This window comes from Gymnodraco acuticeps, unplaced genomic scaffold (assembly GCF_902827175.1).
Source record: "Gymnodraco acuticeps unplaced genomic scaffold, fGymAcu1.1, whole genome shotgun sequence".
NCBI lineage: Eukaryota > Metazoa > Chordata > Actinopteri > Perciformes > Bathydraconidae > Gymnodraco > Gymnodraco acuticeps.
In genome coordinates, this window is record NW_022992050.1 from 1 (window position 1) to 20726 (window position 20726).

Below are 20726 nucleotides of genomic sequence, written 5' to 3' on the forward strand. Positions count from 1 at the left end.
TCTCTCCAGCAGTGATTAGCATTGCTAGCTAAAGACAATGCTAAGATACAGTATGTACCAAACCAGCCAATAAGAAGAGCACGTTTAGATTTGTAGTCATACAATAAGTATCAAGTCCTTTTCTGCTGTTATATTTCTACAAATTGAACGTCTTCTTATGATAAATGTTTTTTTGATTTCCAATATCTCTATTTATATCTGTCTTGATACTGTCTGAACATTTTATTTTGTCTCACTTAAAGTAAACAAATGATGGTTAGTTACCATCAAAGTTCCCAGGGACGTCATCGTCAGCCAGGATCACTTCTTCTGAACATAAGGGGAGTAAGACGTCAATACACCGCATTTCTATTCAGTTGTTTTTCTACAATGAGCAGTGTGTGTGTGTGTGTGTGTGTGTGTGTGTGTGTGTGTGTGTGTGTGTGTGTGTGTCTTGACCTGCTTTGCAGATCCACTCCAAGTATCCGTTGAGCTCTCTCTCAATCTGCTGCTGTCGCCTCAGCTTTAGGAACTCGCTCCGGTTCTCCACCCGCTCTCTCTCTTTGGCAAATTCCCTGTTGGACACATTATCAGTATGACATTTAGCTCATTTCAATCAAACAAAACACAAACATATAAACAATCCAGAGCGTAGAGAAGTATGCAGTGGGATATACAGAGGTGGGAAGTTGTGGAGTACAAATACTTCGTTACTGTACTTCAGTAAATTTTTCTGGTATCAGTACTTTACTCCACGACTTATCTTTCTGACGACTTTTTACTTTGACTTCTTACATGTTGAACCCAAATACCTGTACTTTCTACTTCTTACATGTTGAACACAAATACCTGTACTTTCTACTTCTTACATGTTGAACCCAACTACCTGTAATTTCTACTTCTTACATGTTGAACCCAAATACCTGTACTTTCTACTTCTTACATGTTGAACCCAAATACCTGTACTTTCTACTTCTTACATGTTGAACACAAATACCTGTACTTTCTACTTCTTACATTTTGAACCCAAATACCTGTACTTTCTACTTCTTACATGTTGAACACAAATACCTGTACTTTCTACTTCTTACATGTTGAACACAAATACCTGTACTTTCTACTTCTTACATTTTGAACCCAAATACCTGTACTTTCTACTTCTTACATGTTGAACTCAAATACCTGTACTTTCTACTTCTTACATGCTGAACACAAATACCTGTATTTTCTACTTCTCACATGTTGAACACAAATACCTGTACTTTCTACTTCTTACACGTTGAACTCAAATACCTGTACTTTCTACTTCTTACATGTTGAACTCAAATACCTGTACTTTCTACTTCTCACATGTTGAACACAAATACCTGTACTTTCTACTTCTTACACGTTGAACTCAAATACCTGTACTTTCTACTTCTCACATGTTGAACACAAATACCTGTACTTTCTACTTCTTACATTTTGAACCCAAATACCTGTACTTTCTACTTCTTACATGTTGAACTCAAATACCTGTACTTTCTACTTCTTACATGCTGAACACAAATACCTGTATTTTCTACTTCTCACATGTTGAACACAAATACCTGTACTTTCTACTTCTTACACGTTGAACTCAAATACCTGTACTTTCTACTTCTTACATGCTGAACACAAATACCTGTATTTTCTACTTCTCACATGTTGAACACAAATACCTGTACTTTCTACTTCTTACACGTTGAACTCAAATACCTGTACTTTCTACTTCTTACATGTTGAACACAAATACCTGTACTTTCTACTTCTTACACGTTGAACTCAAATACCTGTACTTTCTACTTCTTACACGTTGAACTCAAATACCTGTACTTTCTACTTCTTACATGTTGAACTCAAATACCTGTACTTTCTACTTCTTACATTTTGAACCCAAATACCTGTACGTTCTACTTCTTACATGTTGAACACAAATACCTGTACTTTCTACTTCTTACATGTTGAACACAAATACCTGTACTTTCTACTTCTCACATTTTCCAAACAGCTGGTACCTTTAGTTTGAATGTGTGTTTGATGCGTGATCATTATTATTTAGAGTCATTGCCTTCCTATTGATTTGAACACGATCCGTGTATCCATCATTTCCTGGTGTGACGGCTGTCGCCTCTCCGGTCCTGTTAATCCTGTTTTGCTATCCTGTAAATGAGCTGTGTGGTTGCTTCAACGTGATTGGCTACCAATTCCTGGTTCCGCCCCAAAGATATTGATTGGAGCACGCCGGGCCCGACGCACTCCAATCCCCATGCCATCCCAGCTCACACCTGCCAGAGATGATGCTACAAAGCTTGGGGACAGCTATCACTCGGGAGGCTCTCTTGCAATCAGACGCCTCACACATCTTGCTCCTGTGTGGACACATTAACCTTAAAGCTAGATTGTATTTTGACTCTTCTGAACTGTGTTTAGTGTTGTGTGTTAGGGGTGTTTAGTTATGTGTTTAGAGTAGCGTGTGGTGATATGTGTTTAGTAGTGCTGTAGCGACGCGTCGACTTCAAAATATCGTCGACGACATATTTCCGCGTCGACGCGTCGCTACACACACGTGGGTCACCCAAAGTAACAAGCAGTTTGCAATCGCACTTCAAACACAATGGAGACTGAAACGGCTACCACCTCCTCCTCACAGGATTGCGCACGAAGCCCCCAAACGAAAACATCTCGCCCTAGGTCTTCAAAAGCATGGGAATATTTTAAAGTTAGTCCAAAATGCAAAGATATTTATATATTTATATCTCACTGAGACTGCTGCATAGCCTAGACCGGAAGCAGCAGCTAGCTGTGGTGGCTACCATTAGCAGCTAGCATTTGCTCTCCGATTTTTACATAAAAATGGAATTATGGATTATAAATTCAATCATTTTTTTTATACATAGACGTTAAGAACCTATGGATTAACCGATTCAGCCGCGTTTCTTCTCATTTTAATGCCATTGAACATGTATTTTGATCAGATTGACAGCTACGGCGGTGTGACGATCTCCCTAGAAGCTCTGTGAAGGTACGTGTTGTGATGACTGTATTTGCTTCCCCTGTCGCGAGTCCGGATCACTCAGTGATGATACTATGTACCTACATAATCTGTGGAGTCTCAGCTTTAATCGGATATATTGTATGTGCAGCTACGATAAGTAATAAGGGTACTTTTATCTTGAGTTCAGTGCCAATGCCCGTTAGCATTTTTCGCTCAGGGGTCATTTAGATGCTTCTTATGAGACTTGTGTTTTGTTTTGGTAAACATGGTTTGTATCGTCAATTAGCTGAGATTATTTCCGTTAATCTGGTATAACACATTAATAGGTTCTTAAATATTAAGATCCCCTGAGACACAGTATCGTGAACATTTTTTTTTTTACATTACGTCTTTTATGAATTGAACAACAGAAAAATAATCGTTAGATTAGTCGACTAATCGATCAAATAATCGCCCGATTAATCGTTTTCAAAATAATCGTTTCCCCCCAGCACTAGTGTTTAGCGTGTTCTGCTATGTGTTTAGAGTAGCGTGTTTTGTTCCCCTGTTGTTAACTGCGTTTACCTGCAGCCTCCTTCAAATTAGTGTTGACTGGAAGTGATCTCAGGTGTGTCAACTAGGCTCATTTTCTAGAGTCCTCCTTCTGTTTCTAGAAGTAGATTTGCGCCCTTTTGGCTCTTTTGTTTGGCTTAGGCTATTTTTGTTTCATCTTGTTGTACACCTTCATTGTTATTTATTAAACCCTATTATAATTATTACCAAATCCATTCTGGTGTGTGTTGTTTTCCTCTACCCTAGAGGGGGGCGTAACATACTTGGGGACTCGTCCGGGATCTATTCATCTGAATTCTGGGGTTATAAGTGGGTTTGGTGGTAACAATTGGGTAAAAGCTTGAGTGCAGTTCACCTGGGTATGGCATCGTTTAATTTGAAGTCCTTTTTAATCAGTCCTTCAGTCAAGCAGCTAGATCAGTGTCGTAAGGAAGACCTGTTAGAGATTGCTCAACACTTCAGTCTCACTGGGGCAAAGCAGTTATTAAAAGCAGATTTAAAGGTGGTCATTGTGGATGAGTTGGTGGAACGGGGTAATCTTGTGTTGCCTGCACTGTCTGATGCATTAATGGAAGATTGGGAGACACAGAAGCTTGAGGCGGAGCCTTCAGCTGCTCAGGGAGAGGGTGGGGACAGTGAGGACGACAGGCGGTTTACACCACCGCTCAAGTCGCCTCGCCATGAAGCACTATCCCCTGGTAGCTCAGTGGAGTCCCGAGAGGGGGCTAAACTAAAGGTCCGTCTTGCACGTCTTCAGCTGGAGGCAACAGACAAAGAGCAGAGCAGGCAGATACAATTTCAGCTGGAAATAAGGAAGCTCAAGCTAGAGATTGAGGCTGACAAAGCAGTCAGGTTGCGTCAGCTGGAGTTGGACTCGCAACTGCACGCATCCGGAGCTTTTGCCCTGGCCGCCGGCCCTCATCCACCTGCCTTTGATGTGAGTAAACATCTCTCATTAGTGCCAACCTTTAGGGAGACTGAAGTGGATGCGTATTTTGGCGCATTTGAGCGCATTGCTGCAGCGCTGCGGTGGCCGGCTGAATCGCGGGCTGAATCGCGGGCTGAATCGCGGGCTCTCCTGGTGCAATGTAGAATTCACGGGAGAGCTCAGGAAGCAGTGGCTGCTCTTTCTTTGGAGGAAAGTCTTGATTATGATACCGTTAAAACTGCCATCCTCAGACTGTATTAACTCGTACCCGAAGCTTACCGGCAGACATTTAGATACCATTGGAAGGGTCCTAATCAAACCCATGTGGAGTTTGCCAGAGAAAAGGGAATGATGTTTGCGAAGTGGATTGCTTCCTGTAAAGCCGCGGATTATGGTGCTCTGAGAGAATTAATTTTGATGGAAGAATTTAAGAAATGTTTGTCCGAGCGCATTGTGGTGTACCTAAATGAGCAGAAAGTGAATACACTCTCAGCTGCAGCTGTGTTGGCTGACGAGTATGTGCTTACCAACAAATCTGTGTTTTCTCCGGGTTTTACTGATCAACCCCGCCGGGTGACAGCTGCACCCTTTACTCAGCCATCGAATGTGTATAACGTGGAAAAAGAGGAGAGAGAGTGCTATTACTGTCACCAGCCTGGACACGTCATTGCAAACGGTGAGACTCTGAAGCGTAGGGAGCAGCCACAAAATATGTCCCAGCCGAAAGGCATCGGCTTAATTAAAGCAGAGTCACTTACTAATCCTACAACTGATACTGACGAGATAGATGACTGTTTTAAGCCCTTCATATTTGATGGGTTGATATCTTTAACTGGTAAGCCTGCCGATCAGAGACCCGTGCATATACTGCGAGACACTGGAGGGTCACAGTCTGTGATAGTTGCCTCTGCGCTGCCACTTTCTGACCAGTCAGCCTGTGGTTATGGCTCCATACTAAGTGGCATTGAGATTGGTTATGTTCCACGGCCCGTACACACTGTACATGTGCAGTCAAGATTTGTCACCATTTTTTCCCCCTGTTGCTGTGTATCCCGCGTTACCTATACGAGGTAATGGGAAACGATATTGCGGGTGGTAAGGTGACTCCTGCACTGGAAGTAATGGACGCCCCTCAGTCCGCAGGGTCACCTGAGGTAATAAAAACTCACATTTTCCCTAGTTGTGCAGTCACATGTGCACAGGGGCGTAAGACTGACTCAGATGTGACATTGTCTGATACTATGTTTGTGCCGATGCTTCTAGATGAAGCTGTGAAGATGTGGTTTCCTCTTCTCACGAGGATGTCGTGAGACCAGCGCAACATGCCGGCTCAGACACGCCTCCCGCCAGACCGACTCTCCCGGTAATCCGAGAGTGTCTGCTAGGCTATCAGTTAGTCATCTTCGATCTATTGTTAGTCTTACGGTACCTTGAGATTTGTGTGGGATCTAGCTTTTCGTTAATTGTGATGTGTAGTTGCTACGATCCCTTCATGTTATGGACTCGCCTGTACCGGCACCGCCAGCGGCTCACGCAATGGGCTCTTATCGAGCGGGACTACCAGGTTAGATATATAAAAGGGCTCAGATGCCCCTTTCACACCAGCGCTTTTTCAGCTCCGGCTCGGAGCTGGAGCTGAAAAGCGCCGGTTTTTCCTGTTCACACCGCAGCGGCGCCGGCTCTTAGCTCCGGAATCGGGTTCACTTCCAGCTCCAAAACATTGTCGGTCTAGAGGCAAGAGCTTCGGAGCTAAGAGGTGGCGTCGCTTATGTCTCTCTTACGTCGAGGCGTGCAGGAAACTAAACCCTCCTCCCCTGAACATGGGTCGACTGTCATGCCTGCCTACAAGCAGTAGTGCTTATAAACACACTTATAAAGTCAGGCAACACTAACCAGGCTTCGTGTGATTCTGTTTATTTGTACCTTACTTTGACCATCCGTTCACTGTTATTGATCATTGTGGAGAGAGGCAGACGTTTTGTTTTGTATTATAGCAGCTATCGGATGGAATGATCAATACATGGGCTGCACAGGTTGTCGTGTCCGACTATCACAAGTAGAATCATAATAAAAATACGCCGGTAAAATGTGCCTGTAGAAAACGGTTTATGCCACAATAGGATAGCAATAGCAAGTAGTCAGTTTAGCTTCAGTTGCTATGCTAACATCACCCATTGTATACCAGAGAAACTTTCATAACAGCGTTGTGATGCCAAACAGCGTCAATTCAGACTGACACACATTCACTTAAGGGGAACTGGGGATATGTATCAGCTGCTTGTGTGAGTCGGACAGTGAATACTTTAGAGCGGCCGCTGCAGTGTGAGCTAACCGGGAGCTAACGGGAGAATAAACTCCCGTGGAAGAGCAGCCAACACTGCAGCGGTCGGTAAATGCTGCAGAAACACATTAATAAACAATGAACCACGGCACTCTGGAGCAAAGTATAAGGTTGGAGAAGTCGTTATTCAATTTATTCTGGCTTCGTGTGATTAAAAGCAACACGATCATCGACCCGACGCAGTTCCCCGTTGTTGTTGTTGTGAGCGCCGTAATGCCGTTGGGGAGCAAATCAGCGATGTAAACGGTGACGTCATGACGCAGCAGCGGCAGCACCAGTCGGGTGCTGGGCGGTGTGAACAGAGCGGGAGCAGAAAAGGGAAACCGGAGCTGAACCAGAAAAGCTCTAGCTCGGAGCTAGAAAGGGAAAAGCGCTGGTGTGAAAGCCGCAAGAGAGAGTGTTGGCCGATGACATGTCCAGGTTGGTTGGTGTTATTCGATGGGTTCGTAGTGTGTGTAGTTTCACAAAACCTGTGGGTTTGTGTTTTATGGGGGGGGGGGGGGGGTGTGACGGCTGTCGCCTCTCCGGTCCTGTTAATCCTGTTTTGCTATCCTGTAAATGAGCTGTGTGGTTGCTTCAACGTGATTGGCTACCAATTCCTGGTTCCGCCCCCGAAGATACTGATTGGAGCACGCCGGGCCCGACGCACTCCAATCCCCATGCCATCCCAGCTCACACCTGCCAGAGATGATGCTACAAAGCTTGGGGACAGCTATCACTCCGGAGGCTCTCTTGCAATCAGACGCCTCACACATCTTGCTCCTGTGTGGACACATTAACCTTAAAGCTAGATTGTATTTTGACTCTTCTGAACTGTGTTTAGTGTTGTGTGTTAAGTTATGTGTTTAGAGTAGCGTGTGGTGATATGTGTTTAGCGTGTTCTGTTATGTGTTTAGAGTAGCATGTTTTGTTCCCTGTTGTTAACTGCGTTTACCTGCAGCCTCCTTCAAATTAGTGTTGACTGGAAGTGATCTCAGGTGTGTCAACTAGGCTCATTTTCTAGAGTCCTCCTTCTGTTTCTAGCAGTAGATTTGCGCCCTTTTGGCTCTTTTGTTTGGCTTAGGCTATTTTTGTTTCATCTTGTTGTACACCTTCATTGTTATTTATTAAACCCTATTATAATTATTACCAAATCCATTCTGGTGTGTGTTGTTTTCCTCTACCCTAGAGGGGGACGTAACACCTGGTCTTCTCTAAAGAAGAGGGACCAATGGAAACGTTGTCATGTTGCCGTTGTTCAGCATGGAAACATTCATTAGCTAACAATGACATTATTGTTCTATTAATATAAAGGGAGGTCAGGTACTCTTTAAAGCAGCTGCTAGTTATGGGTACTTTTTACTGAAGTACATTTCAAAGCCTCTTTACTTTCACTTGAGTAAAGAAGTTTAGTCAGTACTTGTGTGTACTTTTGCCATCTCTGGTTCTATGTGGGAAGAAATTGTGAAAATGAGGTGAAGTGTCGTACCCTGAGAGAACACCCAGCACCAGGTTGAGCATGAAGAAGGAGCCGATGATGATGAGGGGGATGTAGTACATCCAGTTCCAGGTACTGCCTCCCACATCATTACTCTGCAGGGGGGAAAGAGAGACAGAGGTATTAGTGGTCATCTAAAATGTAAAATGGGATTTAAATTAAGACTTTTGACAACCTGAACGTTCGAGAATTCTTCACTTTTAATGAACCTTCGCTCTACTTCTACACAGACTATTTTCCTCTTTGTTTTATATGTTATCTATGATATGCACTGACTACACCTCAGTATAAAACAGTCTTGGTGAGGGTTTATTACTTCATGCTTTTAGCTCTAAATACTTCCTGTACCAAAGTCACGAGAACCCATGCTTCAGTATCAATGTCAATCAATGCTAACATTCTGTAAAGGTGATGGTACATAACTTAATTTTCTTCAGTGTGTAAGAACTCTATTATTTTCTCTGATAAGGCTACATTGATAACAACAAATCCATGTTCAGCAAGAAGAGCATTCAAGTTAGCTGTTATCAGCCTGAAGGCAGCACAGTCCTGCTTGGCTAGATTACAATGCTAACGTAGTTTCTATTTAGTTCAGTAAAAATGAGTAGTACAATAAGTTAAATTGGCATTGTTTAAATGTAAGGTAAGAAGCTTGATCTATTTGTGGATGGAAGAACATGTTTTCTAAGCAATCTAACATAGGCTGCAGTCGAATAGTCCAAAAATCAGCTCCTAAATTCTAACCCTATCTCCTATTCCTTGACCTCTGAGCAGTGGCGGCGCCAGAGTATTTTTGTTGGGTAATCTATGGTAGGGCTAACCCATACAGTGGTGGGGCTCAAGTCAGTATTTGTAATGATTTACATACACGCTATATCACACCCGTTGACAGTGAAACGCCAAGCGTGAGGCTTTTATTAGCTTTTATTAGTCTCCTTTTATCAGCTAAATTACATCGAGAGCAACAGGTGTGAGTTAAACAATACAATAGCCTATTCTGCTAATTCCATGGTGTTACAACATACGCAGCGGCAGAAACAAGAAAAGTTGGCATATAGAATTGACACGGAGAGAGAGAGGGGAGAGAGAGAGGGAGAATGAGGGAGAGAGAGAGGGAGAGAGAGAGAGAGAGGGAGAGAGAGAGAGAGAATGAGGGAGAGAGACAGAGACACAGGTAAACAGAGAGAGACAGAACACAGGTGGCCTGACTCTATTGTCATACAAAACACTTTTTCAAATGACCCATTATTACAAAATATATTGAAAACTCACTATTCACTCTTCAGGTGGGTCGTGTGACACTGGCACCTGTTCGACTTGTACCACAATGCGAGGGCGTTTAAGAACAAATCTATCCATCCGAAATATACAATTAATCCTAGAAGTTCTGCTGTCTGTCTGCAATTTACTCGGCGCGAGTTTGGGGACTTTTCACTGTGAACGTGACGAATCAGTAATGCATGACGCAGCAGACCCAACGTTTCGTTGCTCTGATTGGCTGTAGGTCTGTTCAAATTGCATTCGGAGGCATTTTGATCTGACCGCGGCCGCGCTGATATTATAACGCGAGAGAATGTCCACACCTTTAGTGTATAAAACTCCCCCACTACTTAGACTATTCCTTGCACCCCTCTAGCATAAGCCCGAATGGTCTCAACCAGCGTCAGTAACGTGCACTTGTTGTTACAGCAGGATCAGTTTGTGTGTTATGGACACGACCGGTAGATTTTCACAATCCGTGTTCTCAACATGCTTACTTTAACATACTTTTTCATGGTAGGGCTAAGGTAGGGCTAAGCCATTTCTTGGTATGGCTGTAGCCTACCCCAGCCATACCCTGGCGCCGCCACTGCCTCTGAGTGAAACGTCACGGGGTTAAGGGATAGTGGATAGGAGAATTCAAAAGGACTTAGGAGAAGAGACTGCGGTACTTTAGAGAATCCGAATGCACTTTTACTATCCGACGTGTTTATGATGCGCCAGCGGACGTCATGAATGTGCGTCTGCTGCTGTGGGGTAACCATGGAAACTACAGTTTTCTATACAGCGGACTACAACATGGATGTTCAAAACGAACGAGGGACTCATCTAGAGACTCTGCACCGTGCTCTGATGCTTTATGCTTTATGAACGTGGACAACAGAGAAACATATTCTTCAGGACCAAAGTTGGAATTGAAATAAAAAAGGAAAGTGAAGCTTCTGCTCGTCACCCTCTCCCTCCGGTCCACATTAATACAAATGATCCCAATACGTATGATTGATGAAAAGATCTTAAAATCAATACAGATGTATTTATTATAAACGTTAGTCCTTAACATCTATCACTGTATATATCACCATTCAAACATCTTTTAAAAGTTGAACAAACCCCAAACAGCTCAGTAAAGACTGTGAGATGTTGACTTTATTTGATCATTTCAGTAAAAACTAACGTTCATATTTCTCTTTTTGATTATAACACTGATGAACGTTCAAAACAAAGCACTTTGGCAACTTACCACATACGTTTTAAAATGCTTAATAAGCACCGTAACTTTCATGATATCATTTCTCTGTCATAATCGGTTGTTTCCGTGAACGGCCGACTGTTGAGTGACGGCAAATGCTGCGGCCGCAAGGCATTGTGGGGCAGCATTTTCTCCTCTCCTTTCGGTTAGGGAGGTCCAGTGGTTCCTAAGCTAAAGGAGGTTATAAAGGAAGTTTGAAACCTCCTTTCCTTTCATTTAGAGAATTCGAACAGCACTTATCATGGCTGCCAGTGAGGGACTTCCGGGTCATTTCGACTCCGTTAGGAAGGTTCCTAAGCTAAATGGACTATTCGACTGCAGCCATAGACTTGTGACGGCCCCAGAGCCTGTGGCCTGCGAGTGTGCAGGTGTGTTGCAGGTCGTGTGATGGGGTGGAGGCCAATCAGCATGACTGGGGACACCTGGCCGGAGCCGAGGTGCTACTTAAGCCCAGCTGCCCGGATTCACATGGCCTTCGTGACCCGCTGTGGGAAGACTCTCGCCGGGATCCTTTCCCCTCGCCCACCCTCTCATGTTTTTGGTGTTGTTTTGGAATCGCCACAATAAATGTGCCGTGGTTTTTGGAACCCTCGAACGTCTCTCTCTCTTTTCCTGTTGTGGCCTACGAGCCGGTCATAACAGACTTTACAGAACTATGATGTATTTAACTTCCTAACAAAACTCAATATGCAAACTGTAATATAATATAGTAATACATGTTGAATCATTTTCTCACCAAAATACAATTTGTATCTTTGAATTCTAACAAAAACGGTTGAATGCATTTTCTTTCGTGTAAAACATGTTCACGGCAGATTTTTTAAAACTGTTTGCGTGCTAACGTCTTCTAGTTTTCGACTTTATCTGTACTGCACAGCAACCAAGGAGATAAGATAAGAGGTATTTATTTATCCCAAATTGGGACATTTTTGCGTTGCAGCAGCATAAAAAACTAAAACAAGTCATTGTTAAACATTAAACATCTCAAAATAGAATTAAAACAGCATTATAAAGTAGAACATATACAGAAGACTGTGAAGATTGTGAAGTAAAAACTTCTTTGCAGCAATGTTGAGCGCATCATCAAATGAGGGAAACTGGATTCGCCTGTCAATACACTGATATTTATTGAGAGCCTGAACGGCCGGAGAGTTCACAGCATATCACAGTTCTCATGTAAGATCCCAGCAAACTCTGAACTCTAAAAGCGCCAAGCACCCAACTATACAGACAAGAAGAGGAGGGCCCTAAAACACGCGGGTTTTCCTTTAATGCATGCCAGATGTCGAGACAAAGACTCGTTGCATTGTAAACCCACATGGGCCAAGCTTCTCCCCCACAAGACATCAGATGACCTCTTGACCTGTGTCTTCCTGAGAAGCTATGGATCACATTACAGGCAGGAATACACTTTAACCATTAAACAGATTCCCGAGGACAAATCACTAAACTCTATATACTTTAACAAGACCAAAATATTCCTTTACAAAGATAACAAATTTAAGATTTCAGATTCAACTTATTGTCATTACGTAGTACAGGTACTACGTAACGACACGGTTTCTCTGCAGTTGACCCATCCTAGTGTTAGGAGCAGTGGGCTTCCATTACGTACGGCGCCCGGGGAGCCGTGTAGGGAACGGTGCCTTGCTCAGGGACACCTCGGTAGCGCTTGGTCTTTCCAGGACTTGAACTGGTGACCTTCCAGTTGCCAAGCCAAGTCCCTATGGACTTCGCCACTATACCACCAAATCTATAAACTCTGACAATAAAACACTATTGAAGGGAACTATATGTATAATGCTGGATTAGGGTTAAGGTTAGAATGGTTCAGGAGTGGCTCTACCTTTACATCCTGAGCAGAGACTAAGTATTTGGATGCAGAAACAACAACTTAGTCGCCTCATGTGCAGCGTCACATTCCTGCATCTCCTGCTCCACAAACATCGATTGCAGCGAGGCGTCTGGAGAGCAGGTCAACAGCAACAACATTGACTGACACCGTGTCACTTCTTTTTTCTTTACTGAACGCAGCCAGCTGACAATCAGAGACATCAGGTGACTGCAGGATATAGCGTGTGACTGGGACTCAGCTGATTATTATCTGCTGCTGGAGTGCCGTGTGCAGGGTTTTATCCTGCATGGTACAGTGCAAGCAGCCTGTTCTCTATTAAACTTGCATTGGTTTCCTCCTGACTGCCTGTGTGAGTGTGGAAGTCAGCCTCCATCCATCAGAAAATATGTTAAATATAGAGCGAGACGGACCAGAATAGAGAGTGGAAGAGAAGGAGGCGGAGGGGGAGGGAGAGCCACTCGGAAAGGCAAGAAAAGGACAGATGAGATAAAGGAAGTCAAACAGAGAGCCATAAAGGGAGAGAAGGACGCAAAATGGCTTTTGGACAGACAAATGGTGTTTTGAATCAAATCTCAAACTACTTTATGCCTCATTTAGCTGAATGAAATCCAATCAAATCGCCAACCTACACGCCCACCCGAGTCTTCAGGACGCTAAATAAATACCCTAAACAAGGAATGCACGATATGGAGATTTTTTTACAGCTGATACTGATTAGCGATAATTTCTTGTTTCTCAACCAAGATACCGATGAAAAAACTACACATAATTTGTGTAAATTAAATAATAACATGTCGTTTATGCACCTGGGGGTTAGCAACTCTAAGATGTAGGCAGCAAAGATAGATTATTTCATATTCAAAAGCTCTAACCGAACGGGACCGAACTGAAATTGTGACAAAACAAGTTCCAACTTTTTTGTTTTTTGATTAAATACCTCCACAATAGTTTGTGTGATTGTATTGTCTTCCTTTGCTATCAATGGTAGATACATGTTGGGTGTCAGAGTTCTGCACTTGTTTGTTTTTCTTCTTCCTCTCGGATTATTATATAGCAAACACACTTTAAAGGTGCCTCCTGCCACCTACTGTATCTGTACATGAAAGCAATTTGGCATTGTATAATCAGCTGACAATTTCTCACTACCTAAATATATTTGGCAACCCATACCACAACCACAACCACAACTATGACTTGACACATTATCCAACTGAGAGAAAAGTGACCAGATTGGTTTACGAGGAATAACTAGCGACCAATATTTGTCCTAGTTTCGGCCTTTTCTTAGATTAAACTCTATGCACAAAGCTGCGTTCAGACCAACAACAACAATGCTTCAAAAACAATCGTTCTCATTTGGTTCAATGAGGCCATAGCGGGCTTTTTTCTTAACAAACCAAGCTTTTGGGGTTTTTCCTTGGTCTATTTATCTATGTGGCTACTTGGTTAGCGTTTCTTCCTAAAACACCTCTGATCTTGATTGAAAGAGACACACATCTGTATGTTAGGATCAGTTCAGCCAAGTCCGTTAAGCATTGTTAACTAATTTGATCATAATCAAAAGACACTGCAAAGCACACTCTTATTCCTTCACTGTATTTCCAATAATTATATTGACTGTATGAAGCCTGTTTGTAAATCATTTTGAGCGTTGTTCATGGCGATACATAGCAAGGCATGTTAATCTTATAAATACGATGTATCTCATTTGTATTTCTATTTCTATTTTGAAATGTTAACATTTTAGAATTGGTTATTTCTACTCTTAATCTCTCTTATGTACAATGCCTTGTTTTTATGCTGCTGTAATGCAATCATTTCCCAAATTGGGGTCAATAAAGTACATCTTACAGGATTCATACACTTTTTCACCAATTATTTTCAATAATAATAATACGTTTTATTTCGAGGCGCCTTTCAGGACACCCAAGGTCGCCTTACAGTGCATTTAAAAGTTAAAACAGCTAAAACAAAAACGGAACACAATTGAATCGAACCGGCAATACAGCAGCATAAAAGCATAAACCAGGCAAGACAAGACAATGACTTCTCCATGACCTTTACCTAATTTTCCATGACCAAAAAAATTACTCTTTCTCAGCGGTACCACTGAAAATGGTTTATTTTAACATGGAACAGGAGAATAAGGTCTGCATCTGAAACATGTTGTGCCTCTAAAACAAATCGCATAGGCTTACTAGCTTCAGCTAAAGCAACTCAAATCTCTCACCAGCAAAATACCTCGTCAGTTAAATGCCATTTTACGTTTCATTACTATACAGTGTTTATTATCATTATAGTATTACTATTTCGGCGATTAGATAAAATATAAATTATATTTGATTTCCATGACTTTTCCAAAACTTTGGGAAAAATATTGTTTTCCATAACTTTTCCAGGGCCTGGAATTATCATTTTGAATTTCCATGACTTTTCCAGGTTTTTAATGACCGTAAGAACCCTGATATTATCTCATCTTGATCTGATCTATTTACGCTGCTACGGACAATCTGCAATAAATGCACATTTTATGGACAATCTTGCACCAAAGTTATTGATATTGAAGTGACTGTGTTTGTGTTTGTTTTACCTTAACGTGTGTAAATGTGTCTGTTGATTGTGTATATAGGATATACGTATTTTATACATATTTGTATACATATCTGTATTACTGTATCATTTTACATTCGGGATTGTTGGAAACGTCATTTCGATCTCTCTGTCTGTAAACACAATCTGAGTAAGATTGACATTAAAGTTGACTTTGACTTACAGCCCAAATACAATCTTGTGTGAAGAAGTAACATTACGGGACATTGAGGGTACGTGGGGTGCCTTAGTTACCTATTTCATTATTGCACAAATTCACTATTTTCTTTTTTGTATTTACTTGGACAATTTTTTCTGTGTTATTGTGTTGCTCTGTTGGAGGAGCCTGTGACCTAAGATTTTTCTCGTCATAACTACACTGTAGCTATGTACGTATGACTAATGAAAGCCTTGAACCTTGAGGTGTGGTGCCTGAGAGTTGATGTTGTACTGTAAACCAAACTACATCTTTCTAAAAGTCAAAAAGGCAAGGTGGGTCTCATTCATCAGGCTAACTCACGAAGTAGAGCATGTCTGTCCACCCCTCCATGGTGATGCACTGGAAGACGGTGAGCACGGCGAACAGGATGTTGTCGAATTGCGTGATGCCGTAGTTGGGACCGATCCAGCGATGTTCACAACTCGTCTCGTTCGTACACAGTCTCGACGGCAACTCGTGACCGCACGGCCGATCGTCCATTTGTTCGCCTGATCAAAGACAGAAGAATCCACCGTTACATAAAGCAACTCCTTAAATCATTTAGCAGATGTCGTAACTCAAATCTAAGCATCTTATAAAACATATTATTATATGATATATTATAAGAAGTACTAAAGTTTTCTTGTTTCATTAAAAATCAACACAGCCTTTTATTTCATTATCGTTTGAATTGTGTTTTTTGTGCCGAATTTTTGTCCACTTTAGAAGAGAACACACAATTAAGGTTTTTTTTGTATTATTCTTTTTACTTTAGGGAAGGGACATCTATAACGTGCAATATGTGCAATATATGCCGTTCAAAACTGTGCAATATATACCTGGCTGCTAAATCCTCAGAACTGTTACAGGATGTGTATTTTTTGTAAAATGTGTAACTTCTTATTTTTAATTCCCTTTTTTTATCTTCAGGACTTTTTTTATGCATGCTTAGGTAACATTAAAGGGGACCTATCGTGCAAAATGCACTTTTATATGTCTTGTATACATCAATATGTGTCCCCGGTGCGTCGGGGAACTCACGCAGCGTCAGAATTGAACTATTTATATCTTAGACTGCACTGTAACTTTTATCCATATACTTTTTCTTTTAATGTTTAGTTGAACAATTCATATCTTAGACTGCACTGTAACTTTTATCCATGTATTTTTTCTTTTAATGTTTATTTTATTAGCTTTTCTTTTTAATGACAGATTTTAAATGCCATTTTCTTAATGTCTTTCATTTTTTGTTAAGCACTTTGAATAGCCTTGTGTTGAAAAGTGCTATATAAATAAACTTGCCTTGCCTTGCCTTGCCTTTTCCTCCGTACTCACATCTTTTAAAAACGGGGGTCCATGGAGCGGACACAGATTTGCTGCTGATATGACGTAATTTCGGATGGTGGACCCACAGAGAGTTGCTATCAGAAACAATGCCTGACGTCTTTGTTTACATTAGCTAGCCTCGCTAACACTCAGAGCTAACCTGTACTGTAGAGCACATGTGTTTAAAAAGCAGGAAATAAAAAAAGGAACTCACCTTGTGATAAACCCGCAAGAGAAAAAGCATTTGAGCTCCATACTGTTTCAGAGATAATCCTTGATGTGGTTTAGAACAGGATGGCGTTTTATCACAGCAGAATTTAACTTTATCTCTGGCACATTTACATTACATTGCATTTAGCTGATGCTTATATTCAAAGGGACTTACAATAAGTGCATTCGACCAACAAGATACAACCTTGAAGAAAACAGAATCATATAAGTACATCAGGTTTCATAGAGCCAAAACATTTCAAGTGCTACTCAACTGGCTTTAGATAAGCCAGTCCTTTATTAGTATATTGTGCTTTGTTAATAGTTCTATTGCTCGAAGTGGAGTCGAAAGAGATGAGTTTTCAGTCTGGAAGGTGTGTAAGCTATCTGCTGTCCTGATTTCAATGGGGAGCTCATTCCACCATCTTGGAGCCAGGATAGCAAACCCACGTGTTTTTGCTGATGGGAACTTGGGTCCCCTTCGCAGCGAGGGTGCAGCGAGCCGTTTGACTGATGCAGAGCGTAGTGCACGCGCTGGGGTGTATGGTTTAACCATGTCCTGGATGTAGGAAGGGCCAGATCCATTCGCAGCATGGTACGCAAGTACCAGTGTCTTGAAGTGGATTCTAGCAGTTACCGGAAGCCAGTGAAGGGAGCGGAGGAGCGGAGTGGTGTGGGAGAATTTCGGAAGGTTGAAGACCAGACGAGCCGCTGCATTCTGGATGAGCTGCAGAGGTCGGATGGCACATGCAGGTAGACCAGCCAGGAGGGAGTTGCAGTAGTCTAGGCGTGAGATGACGAGAGCCTGGACCAGAACCTGCGTCGCTTTCTGTGTCAGCTGGGGACGCATCCTCCTGATGTTGTAAAGCGTGTATCTGCAGCAACGGGTTGTAGCAGCGATGTTTGCAGTGAAGGACAGGTTGTTATCTAGGGTCACACCCAGATTCCTTGCAGTCTGAGTCGGGGAAACAACTGAGGTGCCGATGTTGATTGTCAGGTCAAGAGTGGGACAATCTTTTCCCGGAAGAAAGAGCAGCTCAGTCTTGTCAAGGTTGAGCTTGAGGTGGTGAGCAGACATCCACTGAGAGATGTCAGCTAGACAAGCAGAGATGCGTGCGACGACCTGGGTCTCTGAGCGGGGAAAGGACAGAATTAATTGGGTGTCGTCAGCGTAGCAGTGGTATGAAAAACCATGCGGGCTAATGACAGATCCGAGCGAGTTTGTGGAGAAGAGGAGGGGACCAAGAACAGAGCTCTGAGGGACCCCTGTAGTTAATTGACAAGGGTCGGACTCGGACCCTCTCCAAGTAACCCTGTAGGTGCGGTCTTTGAGGTATGAGGTGAGGAGGGAAAGTGAAGAGCCTGAAACTCCAAGTTCTTGGAGAGTGCGAAGGAGGATCTGATGATTCACCGTGTCGAATGCAGCAGACAGGTCCAGAAGGATAGAATTCTGATCAGGCATTAGCTCCGCCTCCTCTTTTTTTTTTTTTTTTTTTAAAGCTAAGGACCCAAAATCCGCGTTTCTCTAACAGGGCTGCAAAAGAGGGGTATGAGCAGAATGAGGCATGGCTACAATGGGTGAACTGTTTGGTATTTTAAGCCAAAAAACTTCACAGACATTTTTTGTATACTGTAGGTATGTCCCTACAATATATTTGTCCATCATAGGATAATAGGTCCACTTTAAGCTGTCTTTGGCTCTTTTCTGCTGTAACAATGTAAATGTCCCCTTTTTGGACTAATAAAAAGGTATTCCGATTCTGATATACACTTTTTGACAGTTTACACGGACTTAAGTGTTTTTTTGAGTGGTTGTGTAAAAAGACTGTATGGAGCCTTGTGTATAAGTATCTGTGACAAACAAACCTGATTGGGGCACCTTTTTTTACACTATAGTATCCAGTAAAAGCATACCAAAGCAATGTGTTTTAGTATGGATGCAGTAACCAGAAGAAGACCTTAGTGAGAGCCTTACAAAACACATTTCAGCCGTGTTTGTCTTACCTGATATTTTGTCATAGCAGGTGTTGTGGAACTGTCCCATGTAGAACTCCAGGCCGATGATGGCGAACATAAGTATGGCCACGAACAGCAGCAGGCCGATCTGCAGCAGCGGGATCATCGCCTTCATAATGGACTTGAGCACCACCTGGAGGCCTGGAGGACACAAACAGAAGACATGCTTAAAGGTCCCCTATCATACTGTTTTTCATCAATATATCACAGGATATATACAGAACCTGTCTCTGATTGGCTGAAACACCAAGCAGATCATTGCAGCATTACCCATAATCCCTTCTGTTTCAGCCCCGTTTCCAAAGTGCTGATTCTCTGTCTGTTACTTTAGATGAAAATAAGGAGCCCCTCCCCACGCCCCACGAGAGACATTTGGTTACAAATAACTCAATGGTGCTCTAGAGGAGATTCAGGTGATAAGGGGGGGGGGGGGGGGGTTACCTTGGTTGCTGATTGGCTAATGGTTAGGGTTAGGGTGGCTTTGGTACAATTGTGGATTGGTCAAATTCTCCTGGAGTGAAAATGTCTATGATATATTTTTATGTTTGAGGTGGTTTACAGTCATATCAAACAGTTTACAGTATATGACAGACACTGCGGTTACAGTAATTGAAGCGTAGAGGGTCTTTCGAACACAGAAACACAATGATATGTTTCTTTCTTCAAACCAAGAATCAATATGAGCACTTAGCTACATTTCTGTTTGAATACAAATCAATAGTAGTTTTCTTTTAAGACTGTTGAGTAAAGAAGTCTGTGATATGTTACTTGGTGTTGAAATGCCAAACATTTGGATAAAGTCATCTCAAACTGTTTTCAAGATATGACAGAGACTGTGGTTACAGTAGTTCAAGGGTGTCCAAACTACGGCCCGGGGGCCAAATGCGGGCCGTGGACCATTTTGAATCGGAATCGAATAAAAAAATTAAAAAAGTATAATGGAGTGCGGCCCTATAAATTAAACTTGTGCTTGTCTTATATTGTACTTCTTAAATATATATGTAAACATATATTACACAGTAGTATTCATGTGTTAATAATCCCAATGACTTATTTACACAACAAGCTTGAAATACACCCTTCCTATATCTCCTTATTATCATCAATCTGAGGCTTCTGTTTTAAGGGATGAGCTGCCAACACTCACAAGCATACTCTACCTACATTTGATTGATTTGAACTGAACTTATGAGGCAATACACCTCTAGTGAGTGGCCAAGCCCTTCGTATATTTTTCTGTATGTGTCCCTCGGTGAAAAAAGTTCGGACACCCCTGTAGTAGTTGAAGCGTACAGTGTGCACACAGAAACACAGAGCAAAGCACTTACTGGGAATCCCAGAAACCAGTTTGAGAGGTCGAAGCACCCTAACGGCTCGGAGCGTCCTCAGGTCGAGTTGAGACCCCACTGACGACAAGATACTGCAAGAGAGAAGGAGAGAAAACAGAAAACAACTTCACTTTAGGAGGCTTTAACTTCCAAAATCTGCAAACTTTCTAAACATGCCTACTGGTCCCAGAGAGTCGTTTGATTTATAGCAGCAACATTGTCTAAAAGCATTGCTTGTACAATGGCACAATAAACCTGCTGAGCAAAGATAAATGAATGCGTTCACAACAAAATCATTTGCTTTAACCACATTATTTCCACTTCAACATTTACACCTGAACAAACACCACCTACTGAGAGGAGTTAGAAGTGACAAGGACTGTATATGGGAGTAGTACTTA

General features: G+C 42.2%; 1 protein-coding gene across 1 annotated transcript; it reads right to left on the reverse strand.

Annotated features, from left to right (window-relative positions):
- Positions 1-256: 256 nt before the first annotated feature.
- LOC117536912 (voltage-dependent P/Q-type calcium channel subunit alpha-1A-like) lies at positions 257-20417 on the reverse strand (the record flags this gene model as incomplete). The annotated part of the gene is made up of 6 exons (XM_034202007.1): positions 257-306; positions 439-554; positions 8285-8388; positions 15767-15954; positions 18986-19138; positions 20326-20417. Coding segments are annotated over 6 exons (703 nt in total), but the record flags the coding sequence as incomplete, so codon positions are not given.
- Between the last annotated feature and the right edge of the window lie 309 nt (positions 20418-20726).